Source organism: Perognathus longimembris, chromosome 18 (assembly GCF_023159225.1).
Source record: "Perognathus longimembris pacificus isolate PPM17 chromosome 18, ASM2315922v1, whole genome shotgun sequence".
NCBI classification, from domain to species: Eukaryota; Metazoa; Chordata; class Mammalia; order Rodentia; family Heteromyidae; genus Perognathus; species Perognathus longimembris.
Window position 1 is genome coordinate 6,486,255 of NC_063178.1, and position 18,339 is coordinate 6,504,593.

The 18,339-nt window shown below is 37.8% G+C and overlaps 1 protein-coding gene across 1 annotated transcript in view; it reads left to right on the top strand.

The window, feature by feature from the left end:
* Nucleotides 1-18,339, top strand: part of Tasor2 (transcription activation suppressor family member 2) — a 55,137-nt gene that overhangs the window by 16,541 nt on the left and 20,257 nt on the right. Inside the window, exons 5-17 of the mRNA XM_048368010.1 lie at nt 118-213; nt 1,733-1,805; nt 5,894-5,985; nt 8,447-8,584; nt 8,725-8,849; nt 8,932-8,951; nt 9,039-9,138; nt 9,831-9,931; nt 10,697-10,800; nt 11,505-11,577; nt 11,673-11,735; nt 13,500-14,219; nt 15,804-16,034. Coding sequence (XP_048223967.1) covers nt 118-213; nt 1,733-1,805; nt 5,894-5,985; nt 8,447-8,584; nt 8,725-8,849; nt 8,932-8,951; nt 9,039-9,138; nt 9,831-9,931; nt 10,697-10,800; nt 11,505-11,577; nt 11,673-11,735; nt 13,500-14,219; nt 15,804-16,034 — 1,936 coding nt within the window. The remainder of the gene's footprint in view (nt 1-117; nt 214-1,732; nt 1,806-5,893; nt 5,986-8,446; nt 8,585-8,724; nt 8,850-8,931; nt 8,952-9,038; nt 9,139-9,830; nt 9,932-10,696; nt 10,801-11,504; nt 11,578-11,672; nt 11,736-13,499; nt 14,220-15,803; nt 16,035-18,339) is intronic.

The window sequence follows — 18,339 nt, forward strand, 5'->3', positions numbered from 1 at the left end:
TGTCTGTGTTTAAATATATGTATTTAAAAGCCAAAATAGATTTTTACAAATTAGTTCTTACAAACTAGCAAGAGAAAACAGTATATTTATAACATATAGTTATTCTTCTTTATGCAGTACAAAGCTTTTTACCAACAAAAACAAACAAGTAATTATACTGAGGAAGAACTTCAAGAAACTTATGGATTTTTTCTGCTTGAAACTGAAAATCAGGTAAGAGAATTACATTGTATAAAATTAATGATATTGTTAGACTTAAATATTGATTTCAGTTTTATGAGTTTGTAGAAAGACCAGTATTTTTACTTAGTGTAGTGGCATTATAAGTAATACTAAAAGCTAATCATGAAACAGATTTAATTTTACAACTTTACATAGTTTCTCACCTAAGTTTCTAGCCTGTAATGCTAGCTACTCAAGAGAATGAGATCTGAGGATCACAGTTTGAAGCCAGCCCAGGCAAGAACAATCCATGAAACCGTTGTCTCCAATTAACCACCAGAAAGCTGGAATTGGTGAGCTCAAAGTGGTAGAGCCCTAGACTCAGGGACAGCACCCAGGCACTGAGTTAAGTCCTGTAATTGACCAAAAACAAACAAAAAAACCTCAAGTTTTTTTGTGCAGTTTACATTAATATGGGCTTCTTTCATTACTACCATTTTTAAAATGGTAATTATAAAAGTGGTATACAGGGCTGGAAATGTGACTTCGTGGTAGAGTGCTTGCCTAGAATCCATGAAGCCCTGAGTTCGATTCCTTGGTACTGTATGAACAGAAAAAGCCGGACATGGCTCTGTGGCTCAAGTGATAGAACTTGAGCCTTGAGCACAGAGAGGTTCAAGACCTAGGACCACCCCACCCCCACCCCAAAAAAGTGGTATACAGAGGGGTTACATTTACATAAGCCACAATTTATATTACCACAATTTTAATGGCCTTGAATGAATGGACATTTTTCCAGTATTCATTGTTTAAATTACATGGTTTTGAGGATAAGATGAACATTTCTTATCCAGTATGCTAATTAATTGTTTGAAGACTGAACATTTCTGTTATTACCTTTGTTTAAACTGGAGTAGAAGGAAACCACTTTATGTCTGCAAAGTTTCTAAGAAGGTAGGGATCTATCAGCAAAATTTATGTTGATATTAAAAAGTAATTTATAGGGCTGGGAATATGGCCTAGTGGCAAGAGTTCTTGCCTCATATACATGAAGCCCTGGGTTCAATTCCCCAGCACCACATATATAGAAAATGGCCAGAAGTGGCGCTGTGGTTCAAGTGGCAGAGTGAGCAGAAAGAAGCCAGCAACAGTGCTCAGGCCCTGAGTCCAAGGCCCAGGACTGGCAAAAAGAAAAATAATAATAATTTATAAGTAACTATGTAGGTTGTATTAAAGGCTTATAAGGATCAAGCAGTATTTGATTAAAATATGCCATGAGCTTACACTAAAAAAGACACTTTCAAGTTAAATAGTTATAAAACAACGTTCAAGAGAATATTTAACTATGACCTTGTTTAATTTGTTGGGTTTTTTCCAATGACATTTTTATGGTAAAAAGCTTGTCATAGTCTTTGGGTCATTAATCAAAAGACAGTTGTATGAGCTTGCTTTGTGCCATGAACATAGGTAAACAGGTTTTGTATTTTAACATTTTTAGATTTGTGTAGCCACTGTTTCATTCGCTTATCCCAAGACTGGTGATAAGCAAAATAGTGTCTTTTGTTTAAAGGCAAAATTGATATGTCAACGTGGACTCTGTGTTGGCAGCAGTACTGTTACCACGCTTGGTGATCCTGCCAAAGGTGAGTCTGTAAGGAAGAAGAGAATCTCTTCTTTTACTTGATGAACTGATAGTTAATTCCTTAAGAAATATTGAAAGCTAGTTTCATTATTGTCAAACATAATTTTTAGAGCTAGAACTTTAGAATTTTGAGTCTGAAACTTACTTCAGTGCCAATTATTTAGTACTGTCTTCAGGATTTCTTTTTAACTATCATAATGGTAGTACAAATAGAAACTAAGTAAGTAGAACTGATCAAACTTAACTGTGAAATGTGAAGAGTAGGGAATAAGAGAGAGAAGGATCAAATACAAGATTCCAAAAGCCATAATGATATTAGTAGAAAAAAAACACAAGAAGAGAAGCAGATTGCTTGGAGTTGCTAATGAGTTAAGAAAGGTGAGTGATGTAATAGTTAAGAACACAATTAGGGCTGGCAATATGGCTTAGTGGCAACGGTGCTCGCCTTGTATACATGAAGCCCTGGGTTCCATTCCCCAGCACCACATATATAGAAAACGGCCAGAAGTGGCGCTGTGGCTCAAGTGGCAGAGTGCTAGCCTTGAGCAAAAAAAGAAGCCAGGGACAGTGCTCAGGCCCTGAGTCCAAGGCCCACGACTGGCAAAAAAAGAACACAACAGTTTTTCAAATTTCAGCTGTCTCATTTGGAAAATAGATTAGGCTATTTTGTAGAGTTGGTGTGAGGACTGAGACTTTATAATTAGTTCAGGAAATTGTACCAAGTAATTTATTAGTAATAGTACTATTTTATGAGTTACACTCTAGAAATAAGCTTCTCATTAGTGCTTCTGAAACAGAAAAGGGACCAACCAGAACCAGGGCAAAGGTGAGAAATTACTTGAAGTCACATCATTGTTATTAATGATACTATAGGAGAAGATGGCAAAAGAACAGAACTTTTAAGTCAGTAATGGGACCCGGTGTAGGGAGATGGATGATGGTATAGAATGGAAAAGAAACAAGAGCAGTCCATTGCATGGAGAATTTGGAGGTAGAGTTTGACACATTACCAAAGGGATCTCAACTGAAGAAGATGTTTAGCAGTGCTAGGTTCTATAGGATATAGAGTTCAGGACTGGAAAGGATTAGGTCTTGGCTAAATTCTTGCCCACCTTTTGAAAGAAAAACATTAAATTCCCAACATAAAAAAAAAAAATCTCCAAGGCTGGGAACATAGCTTAGTGGTAGAGGGCTCGCCTCGCATACACAGAGCCCTGGGTTCAATTTCTCGGCACCGCATATATAGAAAAGGCCAGAAGTGGTGCTGAGGCTCAAGTGGCAGAGTGCTAACCCTGAGCAAAAAGTAACATTGAATTTTTTGTAGCAATTTTAATTTTTTTTTTTTTTTGGCCAGTCCTGGGCCTTGGACTCAGGGCCTGAGCACTGTCCCTGGCTTCTTCCCGCTCAAGGCTAGCACTCTGCCACTTGAGCCACAGCGCCGCTTCTGGCCGTTTTTTCTATATATGTGGTGCTGGGGAATCGAACCTAGGGCCTCGTGTATCCGAGGCAGGCACTCTTGCCACTAGGCTATATCCCCAGCCCAATTTTAATTTTTTGACAGCAATTTAAATTGCTACCAAAATAATTCTTACAATCATGATTTTATAATGTTTGAGAAGCTGGCTTTAGTGGAGTGTAAACTCAAAAGCTGAGCTGTTCCTGACAAGAACATCTTCATAAACCCATGCTGAGGTTGATGATAGAATACTACTATCTCTATATTTTATAGGTTTTTGTTGGGCTATAAATTGCCGGGCTAGCTCTATCCCTCCCCAACACGTGGGGAGGGGTCCTGGGCTTATCTCTCTATTCTGCAGGGGATCCATGCCTACTCTCTCACGTCCCCCCCGGCCCGTAGGGTTCTGATGCGGGAGCGGGGTCCCTGGTGCCTCCGTTCGCGTGTGGGTGCGAGAACCCCTTGCCCGCCAGCCCAAGGAAGACATGGGCGCATGGGGCCTCCGAGAAAACCTCTAGGGCTTCTGTTTATTCAAATGAGGAGCCCCTCAGATATACCCCTGAGGGCGAGCACAAGAGAGGGATTGCAGATTGGTCACAGAGGGCTGTCCATCAAGTGAGGTCAGGGGACCTCCTTTGGGGGGGAGGCCCAGCCCCCCAAGGATGGGCCCCTGGGTTACCCCTCCATTATACATGTGCTCGCCCCAGGAGCAGGGCTTCTCTTCCTGTTAAAGGCAGGAAGGGGAGGCCAAAGTCAGCTGTGGCCCCTTAAAGGCACAGCTGACCCCAACAGGTTTTGGCTTGTATTGAGGTGGATAGTTCTGTGTGTAATAGTAAAGCTTTTTGTTAATGTGGGGCTTTGTAATTTAAGAAGTATATTGAAAATATTTAACAATTTTGCCTGTATGACCAGGACTGTCCTTTTGAGTAACTTACTTTCCTAATTATAGGCTAGGGTTCTGATCACAGATTTATTGCCATAAGTAGTGTATTGGAGATAGGAGTCTCATGGACTTTCCTGCCCTGGGCTGGCTTCCAACCGACCCTTAGAGCTCAGTCTCCTGATAGCTAGGATTACAAGTGTGGGCCCCCGTGTGCCCAGCTTCTGCTACTATCTTGTTCAGATTCCTTTCTCAGATTCTTAACAGCCTGCAGTTGCTTTCTAAATGACTTTAGTTACAGCCTCTCCTCTCTAATGGACACATCTGCTGCTTGAAACTTTTGGTGGTTTTTCTGCTCTATAAGTATGAAGTCTAAGCATCAAGTCATACCAAGACTTTCATCTAATAACTTTTCTTTTTCTGCCTCAGTGCCCAACACTGTGGCCTATGTATGTCCTAAATAATTTATGATTTTTTTAGACTTCTGTATTTTCATTCATTTGTCTATATAGGATTTATTCTCCATCTAAAGAACTTCTTGCTCAAATGTATTAACATTTCTGTGTTTTTCAAGTTCTGTATACATACTGCTGATTGTTTCCATTTGTACCTTCACATATAAACAACATAGTTTGACATATATTTAAATGTCTACTGTATTTTGGCCTATGATGTGACTGAAGTAGAGAAAAGAAGTATAACTCTGTCTTTATAGAGGCAGGAACCTTGTTTTGTTTACTTTTATCACTGCCCAGAAACCTGTTATACAGTAAGCTCTTGGTGCATCTGATAAAGACGGCTTTCTGATATTTTTTTGAACTATATATTGAGTCGGATTATCAAGCTTTTTGGTTGGATGATTATACAGACAGAAAAATAGAAGAAAAGATAGATAGTTCTAAGGAGGTGATACTTTTTGTCCCTTTTCAATGTGCCCAAGTAGAAAAGTGGTTGTCAGATATCCTTTACTTTCAAGTTTCTGTTTTTTGTGTTTTTTTTGTGTGTTTTTTTTTTTTTTTTGCCAGTCCTGGGGCTTGGACTCAGGGCCTGAGCACTGTCCCTGGCTTCTTTTTTTGCTCAAGGCTAGCACTCTGCCACTTGAGCCACAGCGCCACTCTGGCCATTTTCTATATATGTGGCGCTGGGGAATCGAACCCACGGCTTCATGTATACGAGGCAAGCTCTCTTGCCATTAGGCCATATTCCCAGCCCCAATAGTGACTTTTTTTAAAGGTAAATGAGCCAGGTGCTGGCGGCTTACACCTGCATCCTCGCCACTCAGGAGGCTGAGGTCTGAGGATCGTGGTTCACAGCCCAGGCACCCAGGCAGAAACGTCTCTGTGAGACGCCTGTCTCCAATTAACCACTCAAAAACTGGAAGCAGCACTGTGGCTCAAAGTGGTAGAGTGCTAGCCTTGAGCAAAAGAGCCCAAGGACAGCAGCTGGGGCCCTGAGTTCAAGCCCTCAGCCCTCTTCCTCCCCCACACTCCACATACACACGGTAAATGATGTCAAAGCATTTTTTAATGGACTTTTGTTTTTTGGGGTAGTGTTACTGTTTAAATGTTATGATTCCCTTTTTTTAAGTTTTAAGTAGTGATAGAGAGTAGTTTCCGTTAAATCAGACTATGAATACAGTGAGTCTTGATCTTGCATAGTTCTCTCCTGTATTTTTCTTTTGTTACATGTAAATTGTATTTGGGTAGATAATGTTTTTTAACTGTAAATTAATCTATGTTTTATACTTTTATAGGTGTATATGTTTCCAAATATTCAGACTATCTTCATCCAAGACCATGGTATCATGGGAAATCTGGTTATATTGTAATTTTTAATATAATTAAGGTAAAACCCACATGTGCTTTTATGTAATTTTAAAAATTGAAGTTTGTCAGCCTAAATTTCTTTGTACATTATTAGTCATAGTTCTTATCTCCTAAGATTCCTATCAGAACTCAGGGGAAAAAAAGATACTGTATTTTCCTTTTTTGCAATATTGAAGTTTGAACTCAGCTTTGTACTTGCTAGGCAAGTGTACCATTTGGGCCACACCCTCAGCCCTTTTCACTTATTTTTCAGATGGCCTTGAGTTTTTACCCAAAGCCAACTTTAGACCTTGATCCTCCTACCCATGATCTAACGCAGAGCTGGAATCACAAGTACACACCACCGGGCTCTGCTTATTTGATTGGCATGGGGTCTTACTAAGTTTTATCTGAGCTGGCCTTGAACCTCCATCCTCCCAATCTCTGCCTCCAAGTAGTTTGCGTGACAGGTATGAGCCACTGTACCCAGCTTCTTTAAAAACAAAACATAGGTTTGTGAACATATTTTTAAATGAAGCTTCAAAGTAATAAAAATTATCTACTGAGAAATTCCTCTCACTGATGTCTAGGAAATTCATGTTTTTAAAAGTGAAAAACTAAAGCAAGTAGTTGCTTCTACAATCAGTGATCATGGCTGTAAAACAGAACCTTAGAAAACAGCGTGCCTTGTCTGAAGTGGTTAAAATAAGTCTTCATTTTCTTCCTCGTTCAGATACCCAGCCCTGTTCACAGCTTCATGAGACAGCACAAGCAGTGATCTCACAAATCGTCAATCTCCTGAGTAGGGTAGTTTTTAGTAAATCGCTCAATTAGAATATTCACCCGCACAGAGGAGCTCTCATTTCAGAAGGATGGGGGTGGGGTGCTTTCTGTAATCTTACTTCTGGTCTTCTTTTAGCTTCCTTACTATCTTAAGTTCTTTGGTTTATAAACCCCAAACTGCCGACACCCTTCCCCCCAAGGTTAGCATTCTACCACTTCCATCTTTGCGGTGCTTAATTGGAGCCAATGGGTGTCCTCGTTCCCCTGTCCCAGGGGCTGGCATCAGACACAGTCCTCAGGTTGAGACCTCAGCCTTCTGAGTAGTTAGAACTACAGGCATGAGCCATTGGTGCCCAACCTGACTTTTTTTTAAGTGTGAATTTCTGTGTTTCAACATTTATTCCCTGAGAATTAAAGGTACTACTACTTTGTTGTACAGTCCCTGCTTTTTTTCTTCCTTAATCCTTCTTTTCTCCCTGTTACCACAGATAATAAGCATTTGATCTTTTTACATGTGTTAGATTGTACTTGTGGTTTCTTGTCCACGCATACTCCCCCGTCTGGCTGGATATCGCTGTTCACTTTTTGCCTGTGCTCTCCATTCTCCTTAGTTATTTCACAAAAGAATCATTCCTGATGCCATGACATGCTTGATGGGGAAAAGATAGAGTTGTTTACTTGAAACAGAGCTATTAGCATTCTTTGGTTTCTTAGTATTGCCTTTGATGATCATATAAAGAAGGGATTTTTAACTCACACACACACACAAAATCTTGCTTCTGAGAATGTAATTTTCTGGTGTGGTGGCAGTTGCCTACAACGCCCACACTCAGGAGGCAAGAGGATGAACAATTCCAGGCCAGCCTCAGCTGAAGAGTGAGATCCAAAAACAAAAAGAATGCTGCGACATACATCTTAGAATAATTTTAAGTTGCCTACACTTCTGTACCCCCTTGATATATGTGACATTGTGATGTTTTTCAAGCGGATTGATTTAACCTAAAGAAATCTTATACATTATTCTTCTTAAACTTTATATTATGAATAGTTTCTTTTATTGTATTATGATATTTCAGCATATGGTAAAGACATTCATTTCCTTTTTTCATTGCTGGAAATACAGGGCCTTGCCTGTATTAGACAAGCACTCTGTCACTGAGACCCTCAGTCTCAGTAAACTTAACGTTAACCATTGAGGTTAGAAAGGAGGTTAGAAAGAAGAGGTCTATAATGTGAAGTAGTACTGATCATTCACTGGTCACAGCCAACTTCCACAAAGCACTTTCCTACATATTTGTTCCTTATGGACTTAACTGAGCCCTCGTATGTATAATTTGTATTTAGTTTTATACTTGAGTTTGAAAACTGATGTTTAGAAATTTTATTTGTTTTCTGTGATAGTCAAGTCAGTGTATCATAAAAGTGGGCTATATACAGTTTTTCTCATAAGAAATTTGTTCTCATAAATTTGAGATGCTTATATATTTATTTGATACTGTGTTAAAAGTTATTGGTATGCATCTCAGAAAGATACCCAAACGTTTGTTAAAAAAAGGTTAAAGATAATTAAAACTGGCCCTAAAGTCAGTTTTCCTAGTATTTTTCTTATTCAATTTGCTGGCAAAAATGCATCCGATTAGACTACACTTAAATGAATTCTACAATTAAAGTTACTACTATTTGAGGAAAGCTAATTAGTTTTTATATTTTCATTCTAGGGAAAAGTCAAGTTTGTATCTGAGAATTACACAGTTAACTACACTAGGCCATCTTCTGGCTATGACTGCCATGTGGCTAAACATGCTAACAAAGTTTCTGACAAGACAAGCCATTTTCGTGCCTTCGAACTGAGTCAGGTAAATTACCTATGAATAAATAATACCTGAGATGTATTTCTGAATTGAATTTGTCAGGTTTCAAGATTGAGTGGGGTTGAGATAAACTTACTGTGTGTGCAGTTTCCATACTGCTAAGAATGCTCTTTTTTCTTTTTCAGTGTTACTTCTATGAACTTTCAGGCAACACTATTATTAGTCGACCTAGACAAATCTGTCCTTTTTTAATTGTAGCTTTTCAATACAGGGAACCTAAAACCATGGCAGCACCAACTTATGAAAGCATGTAAGTAATGAATATACATGCTTTTTTGCTGGGTGTATTTCTCTTGCTCTTAAAATAATATTCTTTTCTTTTTCTTTTGTAGATTTGAACTCTGTTTAGATGGTAAGAAATTACTGCATTCTTTAAAAAAAAATTTCTGAGTAAATATTCTTTTACAGATAGTTTCCTTTCTACCCTTATTTCTTAAAGCTCCCATCTCTCCGTGGAAAGGAAAATTAATTGTTCAAGGTTGTGTGCTATGTGATATAACTCTTCGGTCTACTTATAGCACAATGATTCCATCGCAACTGTAAGTGTATTTTGTGCCCTTCCTCACATTTGTAGTTTTCTTGGCTCTGTTTGCCTGTTTGTTTTTTAAAATTTATTTGTGCCAGTCTTGGGATTTGGGACTGAGGGCCCGAGCACTGTCCCTGGCAAGGCTACCACTCTACCAATTGAGCCACAGCACCACTTCTGGCTTTTTCTATATATGTGGTGCTGGGGAATCGAACCCAGGGCTTCATGTATACAAGGCAAGCACTCTACCACTAGGCCATATTCCCAGCCCTGTTTGCCTTTTTAAGGAAGCAGCAGCAGGAGCTGAGCATGGTAGCGCAAATCTGTTCATTTTAGCTAGTTGGGAATCAGATTGGAGATTGTCGTTCAGTGCCAGCCAAGGTGAAAAGTTGGAGAGACTCTCGACCAGTGTGGCTAGATGTGGTGGTAGCCCCCTGTCATCCCAACTTCAGGAAAGCACAATGTTTAGGTGCAGTATCACTCTACCTATGCGAGGGAGCGCAAACAGGAGGATCGCAGTCCAGGTATAAAGGAAGACCTTACTGAGAAAATGTGTAAATAAAATTTTGTGAGTAAAATGAAAAAGAAGAAAAGCTCACTACTATAGAATGTAGCTGCTAAATACATTCAAAAATGGAATTATCAAGCCATAGAGAACGTTGGTATTTATTACACTGGTTGATGATAATTGTTTTGTTCTTTTAGACCACGGGAACTAGATTTTAAATACATAATGAAAGTGTCTTCTCTGAAAGAAAAACTACCAGAAGCTGCCTTTAGAAAACAGAATTACTTGGAGCAGAAAGGTCTGTTGAAACATTGTGGTACACTACATGTCTTCAGCTTGGTGTCTTAAGGGTCTTTCCAGAAAGCTCAAGAGTTGCCATGTTCTCTAGTTCATTAGAAGCCAACTAGAAACTGTAAAGATAGCTTGATCTAAGATAAAGACCAGCTTTAGAGGCTGGGGATACGGCCTAGTGGCAAGAGTGTTTGCCTTGTATACATGAAGCCCTGGGTTCAATTCCCCAGCACCACATATACAGAAAATGGCCAGAAGTGGCGCTGTGGCTCAAGTGGCAGAGTGCTAGCCTTGAGCAAAAAGAAGGCAGGGACAGTGCTCAGGCCCTGAGTCCAAGCCCCAGGACGCCCCCCTCCCCCCCCAAAAAAGACCAGCTTTAATATGGAATACTGAATTGAATAAACAGTATTAAAAGTAGCTGGGAACTCAAACACTCTGAAGAAGAGCAGGTCTTAATTGTTTTTATTTCTGTATATATTTTTAAATTCAAATGAAAGAAGAAAATATGAGAGGAAAATTTTGGTCATTTAGTTTAAGGAACATTGATGTTTATTTATTTGATATTTATTTGTCTTGTTAAACCTCTAGGAGTCTCAGTGCAAATGAGAAAGAACATTGTTCTTAAGTAATTATTTAAAGTTTTATAATTAAGAATATTGTGATAAGAGTTTTTAAGCAGTATTCCTAATTCTTTTCATTTTGACAACCTATGAAATGATTGAAATATAAGTAATATTAAAAATAAGGGTTTTGTTTGTTTGTTTCCCTACAGTTTGTTGCCAGGATTTGTGCTTTGATTTGTATGAGGTGGAACTGTCAAATAAACAAGGAGACAACTTAGATAAGCTAATAGAATATATTAAAAGTAAGCAATTGGTAAGAACCATTCATTTTAAAATAGTAATTTTTTTATTAAATTGAGAAATTGATTTCTGAGTTTGCCGTCAGAATTAGATGACATTGCTGAAAGGATTTTTATTAATATTTATTGACAAACCAGGTGCAGATGACCCATGCCTATAATCCTAGCTACTCGAGAGGCTGAGATCTCGGGGTGGTAGTTTACAGCCAGCCTGGGCAGGAAAGTCCATGAGACTCTATCTCCAATAAACTACACATAAAAAGCCAGAAGTGTTGCTGTGGCTCAAGTGGTCAGGTGCTAGCCTTGAGCACAAAGAGGCCCAGGGACGGCATTAAGGCCCTGATCTCAAGCCCCAGGACTGGCTGAGAACACACACAGAGACACACACACAGACACACACACACGCACATACTGTCTTAATTACAGTCTAACATTTTCATCCCCCTGTATCTCAGGTTACTTCTGTGTCTTGCTGATCTATTTATATTTCTGACTATAAAAAATACAAAGTTTTTCTTAAGGTCTTTTTATTGTTTCTTGACAGAATAATAGATTAGAACTCTATTGCTTCTGCCTTAAAGGTCTGCTTGTTAGACACTTATATTTCAATTTTTTTATTAGCATGCATTAATCCCCCTAGTCTACAGTAGTGTTCCCAGAAGAGGGAAGAAAAAAATCTTTCATATGTTTGTTGTTTGTTTGTTTTTTAATGTTTAAGGCAATTGTCAAGTGCTTAGAAGATAGAGAAGTTTTCGTTTTACTTACATCATCGGCCTTAATACCAGCACCAGGTAAGAACTTCTTTTTGGGAGGGTAGAAAAAAACTTCCTGTTTAGTTTTGTCTTATAAGATCAACTACCTTAAGTTTTCTTCTCATTCTGTGTAGATTTTGAAGAGGAGCAGATGGGTATATATGGGTTACATTTATTCCATTCACCTCTGTCAACAGGTGAGTATACAGTGATAACTCATTCTCAAGTGTGCTGCTGCATAGTCTTAAGTTCCAATCTGACTTAACTTTTCAGTAGTCCATGACTACTAAATGCTTTTTTCCCTTTAAAGTAGCTCACTCTCCTTCACCTTCTACCTGACCCTTCTTGGCATCCTCTACAGGTGTACCTTATCCTCTGAGCAGTACACTCTCCAATATCTACTTACATGTCTTCTACCTTGATGTCTCTGAGGTGCCTCACGTTAAGCATGTCTGAAGTTGAGTTTATCTATTACTGAACACGAAAGTACCTAGTAGCTTCGTGAGACTATGGTAAAAATAATCTTAGACTCTTAATATGACTACTGTTCCCTGTCTGGAGGACTATTGGGCTTCCTGCTTGGCTAATGCATTCTCAGGATATTACTGACTCAAAACCTGTCTTCTAGGTGCGTAACAGGTAGGCAGTATATCAAGTTGTTATTTCAATACCACTTTTATTCCAACTAGCAACCCTAGACTTATCAGAATAGCTTAAATGCTTTTTGTATAGCCCAATCCCTCCTGTTTTGAGACAAGGGTTTAGTATATAGCTTATAATAATCTCAGTTTTACAACCCTGCTTAATGCTACTGAGTGGTGAGGTTATAAGTGTTTATTACTATACTCACCCTTCTTACATCTTTTTTTTTTTTTGGCTAGTGTTGCTGGAGATCAAATCTCAGCCTCACACATTCTCAGTGCTACACTAAGCTACATCCCCTGCTACCCTTCTACTGAATTCTTAGCCTGCCAATACCAGGCACCTGAAAAATAAATACTTGCTGAGCTAGTGAAAACAATGGAAGGGAGTCTTTTATTTCTGCCACAGAAGGAAATCCTCATTGTTTTGAAGTCATTTAAAGATAAAACTGTATCTAATATTTCTTTTTTCTTTTTTCTGCTAGTCCTGGGCCTTGGACTCAGGACCTGAGCACTGTCCCTGGCTTCTTTTTGCTCAAGGCTAGCACTCTGCCACTTGAGCCACAGTGCCACTCTGGCCTTCTCTGTATATGTGGTGCTAGGGAATCGACCCAGGGCTTCATGTATATGAGGCAAGCACTCCTGCCACTAGGCCATATTCCCAGCCCATGTATCTAATATTTCTAAAGCTACAGCCAATACACAAAAGTTTTTAAAGTAGATTTTCCTTAAATTACACTGTTAAGGGAAACTATACTACTTTCTTGGTAATTATAACAAAATATTATGCTGGGTATAATTGACTTAGTAGTCTTTAAAATATGTTTTTTAAGATCTGACTGCAAAGCTAGCTTCTAATCTCTCCCTTTTCTCTCTCTTCCTCTTTCTTACATATACCCTCCTAAGTGCTAAGCAAGCACTTTACTAGTAAGCTATATCTTCAGCCTCTTTCCTACATTTGTAAATTACCAGTCACTATATCCATTACTACTTACTACCCATTACCATTACTAACTATCCAGGAATAGCACAAAGATTCTATTTGAATAAACATTAAAGTGCTATTTTTTCCTGTGTTCTACTAATTCTAACCTACCAGTTGCTTATTAGACAATTCTTTTTCAATTTCTTTGTGTATATAACTTCAAGAATATGGAGGTGTTTGCTCATTAAATATACTTATGTCTTCTCTTATTTGCCACTTAGGTTTTCCTTTTAAATACTGTAGCATATTTAACCATTCCACAGTTTGAAATCCAAAGCATTTTTCCCCGCTTTGTTATAAACCAAAATGATATCAAATTTTTAATGTGTGTGTTTTAGGGGTGAAGGATTGGAAAGTCGGAGATGACCTGTCTTCGAAAGTGATACCTATAATACCTGCGCTAAATTGTGCCCTGCTAGAAGCAAAGAAATCACTTCTTGAAGAAAGAACCCATCCAAACACATTGGTGCAGTGCAGTTTACAAGCACGCTCCAGAGCGGACAGTAGCCTCTCCTTGATGGCTGTGCCTCAGGACGGGGTGAAGGAAACTGGATCATTTGGGAAATTGCCCATTGATTTTGACTTGATTCCCCCTCCTGAAAAGTGCCCTCTAGAGTCTTTCATTCAGTTGAAGTCTTACATTTCAGACTCCAGTGGTTATTCTTTGGATGTATCTACTGCTCAGGATTTGTTAGCAGAGCGACCACAGACTCCTTTTCTTTCAGATGGAATTTGTGATGCTGGATTTTCTTTAGTTATGACTCCAGATCCTGAATTTCTTGACTCAGAAGCAGAAGTGAAAAAAGAAACTGAAAAAGAAAATTCTGCAACTATGTTGGACACAAAGAACAGTGGAGCTCTGGGTGCAGTGAATCCACCAGAATCAAATCTGAGAGCACAATCCAAGAGAAAGGTCAACATACCACTTGTGCAGAGTAAAAGGATGAACCTGTGTCACCCCTTGCCCAAAAGAACTGCATCTGAAACAGATAATGGGGTGCACTCTCCAACAACTCTTAAGTTGGTTAAAGGAGAGTTTCCTCAGAAAAAAAGAGGTAAGCATGTGGATTGTTGTAGTAATACCTATAGACATCAAGTCCTGTTCCCATATGGATGTCTTTGGACTGGAGCTTGGCAGCAGGTTAGAAGTTGATTAGAAATTAGAAATCATTAGAAATGCCAAGTGTGAGGATTGATCTACATAACTATTGAAAGCAGGAAATAGGAGAAACTAAGATATGGCAAAAGCCTGCCCACCAAAAGCTTGTGTTCCCTCTGCAGAAAGCTATCATTCACATGTACTTACATTCTATTCTAAGAAACAGTGCACAAATTGCCATGTGCCACAAATTCCTAGATTTGGAAACAAACATTTTTAAAAGTTACTTCATAACATCCTAACATCCAATAGCTACCAAATTTCATGCATTTGGAAACAATTTCAGAAAACATGTTTGTATTGTAATCTGATAATTTTTATTTCAATGAAGAGAGAAATCTAGTCATGACATATTAAGTTTATTAATAACCACCAGTGGATTATGACATAGTCTGAGAAACATGGCATTGAGTAATACATAAGCCAATACCATCCTTGAATATCACCTTTTTTCATTTTTCTCTAGAACCTGTGAGCGATTTTTCCTTCCTATTTATGCAAAAGTTAGATCTTAGTTGTGCAATCTTATTTTCTGTCTCTTTTAAATTGACCACTTCCAGCTCTTTTGATGGTTTGTTGGAGGTAAGAATCTTACAGACTTTCTGTCGAGGCCGGCTTGGAATCATGATCCTCAGATCTCAGCCTCCTGAGTAGCTAAGATTATAGGCATGAGCCACAGGTGACTGGCTAGCCATAGTATTTTTGCATTTCCACTTCCCTCGTTAGCTATTTTCTTTGTTGATTGTGAGGAAAAGCAGGTAATTTTGTGTGGATGGTATTTTTTTTTCAAGATAGTAAGTTGTAAGAAGTTAAGCTAAGTGCAGGCTTTTTTCTGTCTTCACCTGTCTTAAGCATTTTGTTTCTCAGGTACTACTAAAATTTAGATGTATACAAATAGTAACATAGATTGTAATGTGACTTAGGAATATACAGTCTTCTCTGTGAAATGTGATTACAAATTTAACCATATCACCTTATGTGGAGCTGTGTCGCTTTTTCAGACATAATGATTCAACTTTTAAGAGCTGTAAATTAACTAGTATCGTTTGACTTCAACATCACTTAGGAAAGGTTTTAAAATTAAGTTGTATCTTGTTTAATGAATTTAATATTGTGGTAATTTTGCTTCTTTTTTTTTTCAAAATTTTATTATCAAACTTATGTACAGAGAGGTTACAGTTTCATCCGTTAGGCATTGGATACATTTCTTGTACTGTTTGTTACCTTGTCCCTCATACCCCCCTCCCAGTAATTTTGCTTCTTTACCTAATAAGGACTGTGAACAGACTTAGTAAGTAGTAGCAAGTTACTATCTTTATGTGAGAATTTAAACCCCTGCCTTATTTTTTTTTAAAGCTGTTTTAGCAATAGCTAAAACTTTATAGTTCTCTCCAAAACAAAAGATTTATAGGAAAAAGATAGGCTGATAAACATCTGGGCTCATGTCCCTTAAAAAATGGTGTTTTTTTTTCTACATAAGGTGCAGAAGTGCTAACTGCACAGTTTGTGCAGACAACCAAATTGAATGAGACAAACCAAGAAGTTACTATTTTTAAACATATTCCAGTGGCAGTGGATGTTAAAAGGGCAAAGAAGCAAGAGAAATCTCCAGTCAAAACTAAGCCGCGTGTGTCAAAATCTCCACAAAAACAAATGGTAAATATAGTAAAAGACAAAAGGAATTCCACAATCAGAAAGCAACCACAACCTGGTAAGAAACACTTCCTGAAAATATAAATGCTACATTGCAGGTCTAGTGGGTATTAGAAGGTAATATTGAGGTATATAAGAGCAATTTGAAATTTATCATTCTATATTCCTTAGTTCTGACAATATAAATAGCTGATTTGGTTTCTTACTGCAAATAATTTGGTTTCTTATTGTAGATAAATTAGAGAAGATTCAAGCCATAAAACAAGGTAGAGTGTACTTTTTAATTTGCATGGTCTGAACATAAATCTTTATAAGATAAAGTATAAATAGCCTTACTTACGCCTAAATGCCATGCAAAGAATACCTGGCAGATTTGTCCTGCACTACAATCATTTGTTTTGTTTTGTTTTGTTTTGTTTTGTTTTGCCAGTCCTGGGCCTTGGACTCAGGGCCTGAGCACTGTCCCTGGCTTCTTCCCGCTCAAGGCTAGCACTCTGCCACTTGAGCCACAGCGCCGCTTCTGGCCGTTTTCTGTATATGTGGTGCTGGGGAATCGAACCTAGGGCCTCGTGTATCCGAGGCAGGCACTCTTGCCACTAGGCTATATCCCCAGCCCCCACTACAATCATTTGTAAAGGTGAAAAGTTGTTTGCTTATAGAGAGCTGTAAGTAGAGTGCTGCTAGTAATCCAACATGGCTCAAGTGGTAAAATGCCTGCCCAGCAAGCATGAAGCCCTCAGTACCACAAAGCAAACAAACAAAAACCTGTCAGTAACCTAGAATCTTGTATTTTGATTTAATTTTACTATTATAAACAATAGTGGTTTTGTTAAGGGAACAAAAAGTGACTAATTCTTTATTTCCTACTGTTAAACAGCCTTGTTATTAGAAATTCTTATGCCACCTCACACTACACCTCTATGCAGCTGAACACGTACCACCAAGTCTACTCCTGGGTCTGTTTCTTTTCTTTGTATAGTGCAGTCCTTCCAAACTACAAAGTCTATAAATGACACTGAGTCCTAACAGAGAGACTTCATTCCCTTATATATATCTTCATATTACTATTAATTTTCTGTCTGATTTCCCTGGCTCTACTTTATCCCTCATGTAAATTACTTTAAGTTTCAATTAGCTGAATCAAAGGAGAATTTCCAAGTCATTAAAACAATTTTTTAATGAAAAAAAATAATCTTTCCTTTTTGTGATACAGATTTTTACTAAATTCATTTATATAATTTGGTCTCATCTCTGTCTTAGAAGTAGATTATTTGTGTTATATTTTTAATTGAGAGCCTAAAAATAGATGTAATTGTTTTATGAGAGACTGTACATATTTATTAAATCATTACATTTTTATGACAAGTACAGTATAACAGTATTCTTTAGAGTAGGCTTAATTAGTAAGTGATGGTCTGCATAAGAGATAAGTATATGGAAACCATAATGTTAACAATGATAGAATGAAATTACTACCTATAAACACATTTCCAACATGCCTGTGTACTAAGAAAGTTATTTGCTTTGGGCCCGTTCTACATTAGCCCCTGTATGATTTGCAGTTTAAACAATAACTATATAGTGTTGGATTTAGTTTTACCCACCCTGATCCTTCTCGTTCTAACTGATGACATCTTTATTAGTTATTTGCCTTTGCAGACAGGTTATCAATTCATTTTAGATCTACTTTGGTTATTATAAAGAGAAATCAAGTTGGCATTTTCCTTTTGTCCAGTTATCTACAACAGGGAATCACTGCCTAGTATCTCTATTTAACTTTATTCTTCATAATAACATTTAAGATTTTTTTTTATTGTTATTCTTAGAAAAACCTTGGACACCATTGGAGAATATTATTTTTTTAAAGAGCAAAAGTTTAGATCTTGATTATCTACAGAAATCAATAGTTTTGTTCTTGTGGATAAAAGCAAAGGTATAATATTTTCATAGAAGAGATTAAAGTTTGAAAAGATAACTACTTGAAAAAGATGAGCTTTTTTATGACTTCTCTAACTTTTCATTCATCTCATTACATTTTATTCTTTGAAATCAGTGTAAGCTAGATACTGGTAGCTCATGCCTATAATCTTAGCTAATCAGAAGCTAAGACCTGGAAGATTGTAGTTTGAGGTAGTACTGGCAAAAAAGTTGATGGGAATCCATCTTCAAAATAACTAGCAAAAGGCTGAACTAAAGGTGTAACTGAAGGCATTGAGGGTCCTCAAATATGGGCAAGAAAACGAAAAGTATAGTTTTTTTTAAAAAACAAAACAAAACTCTATTTTGGTCTTTGGATACTTTTCTAGTATATCACTTATTAAAAGAAATGGTTCCTGAGGTACTGTGTTAGAACACTGGAGTAA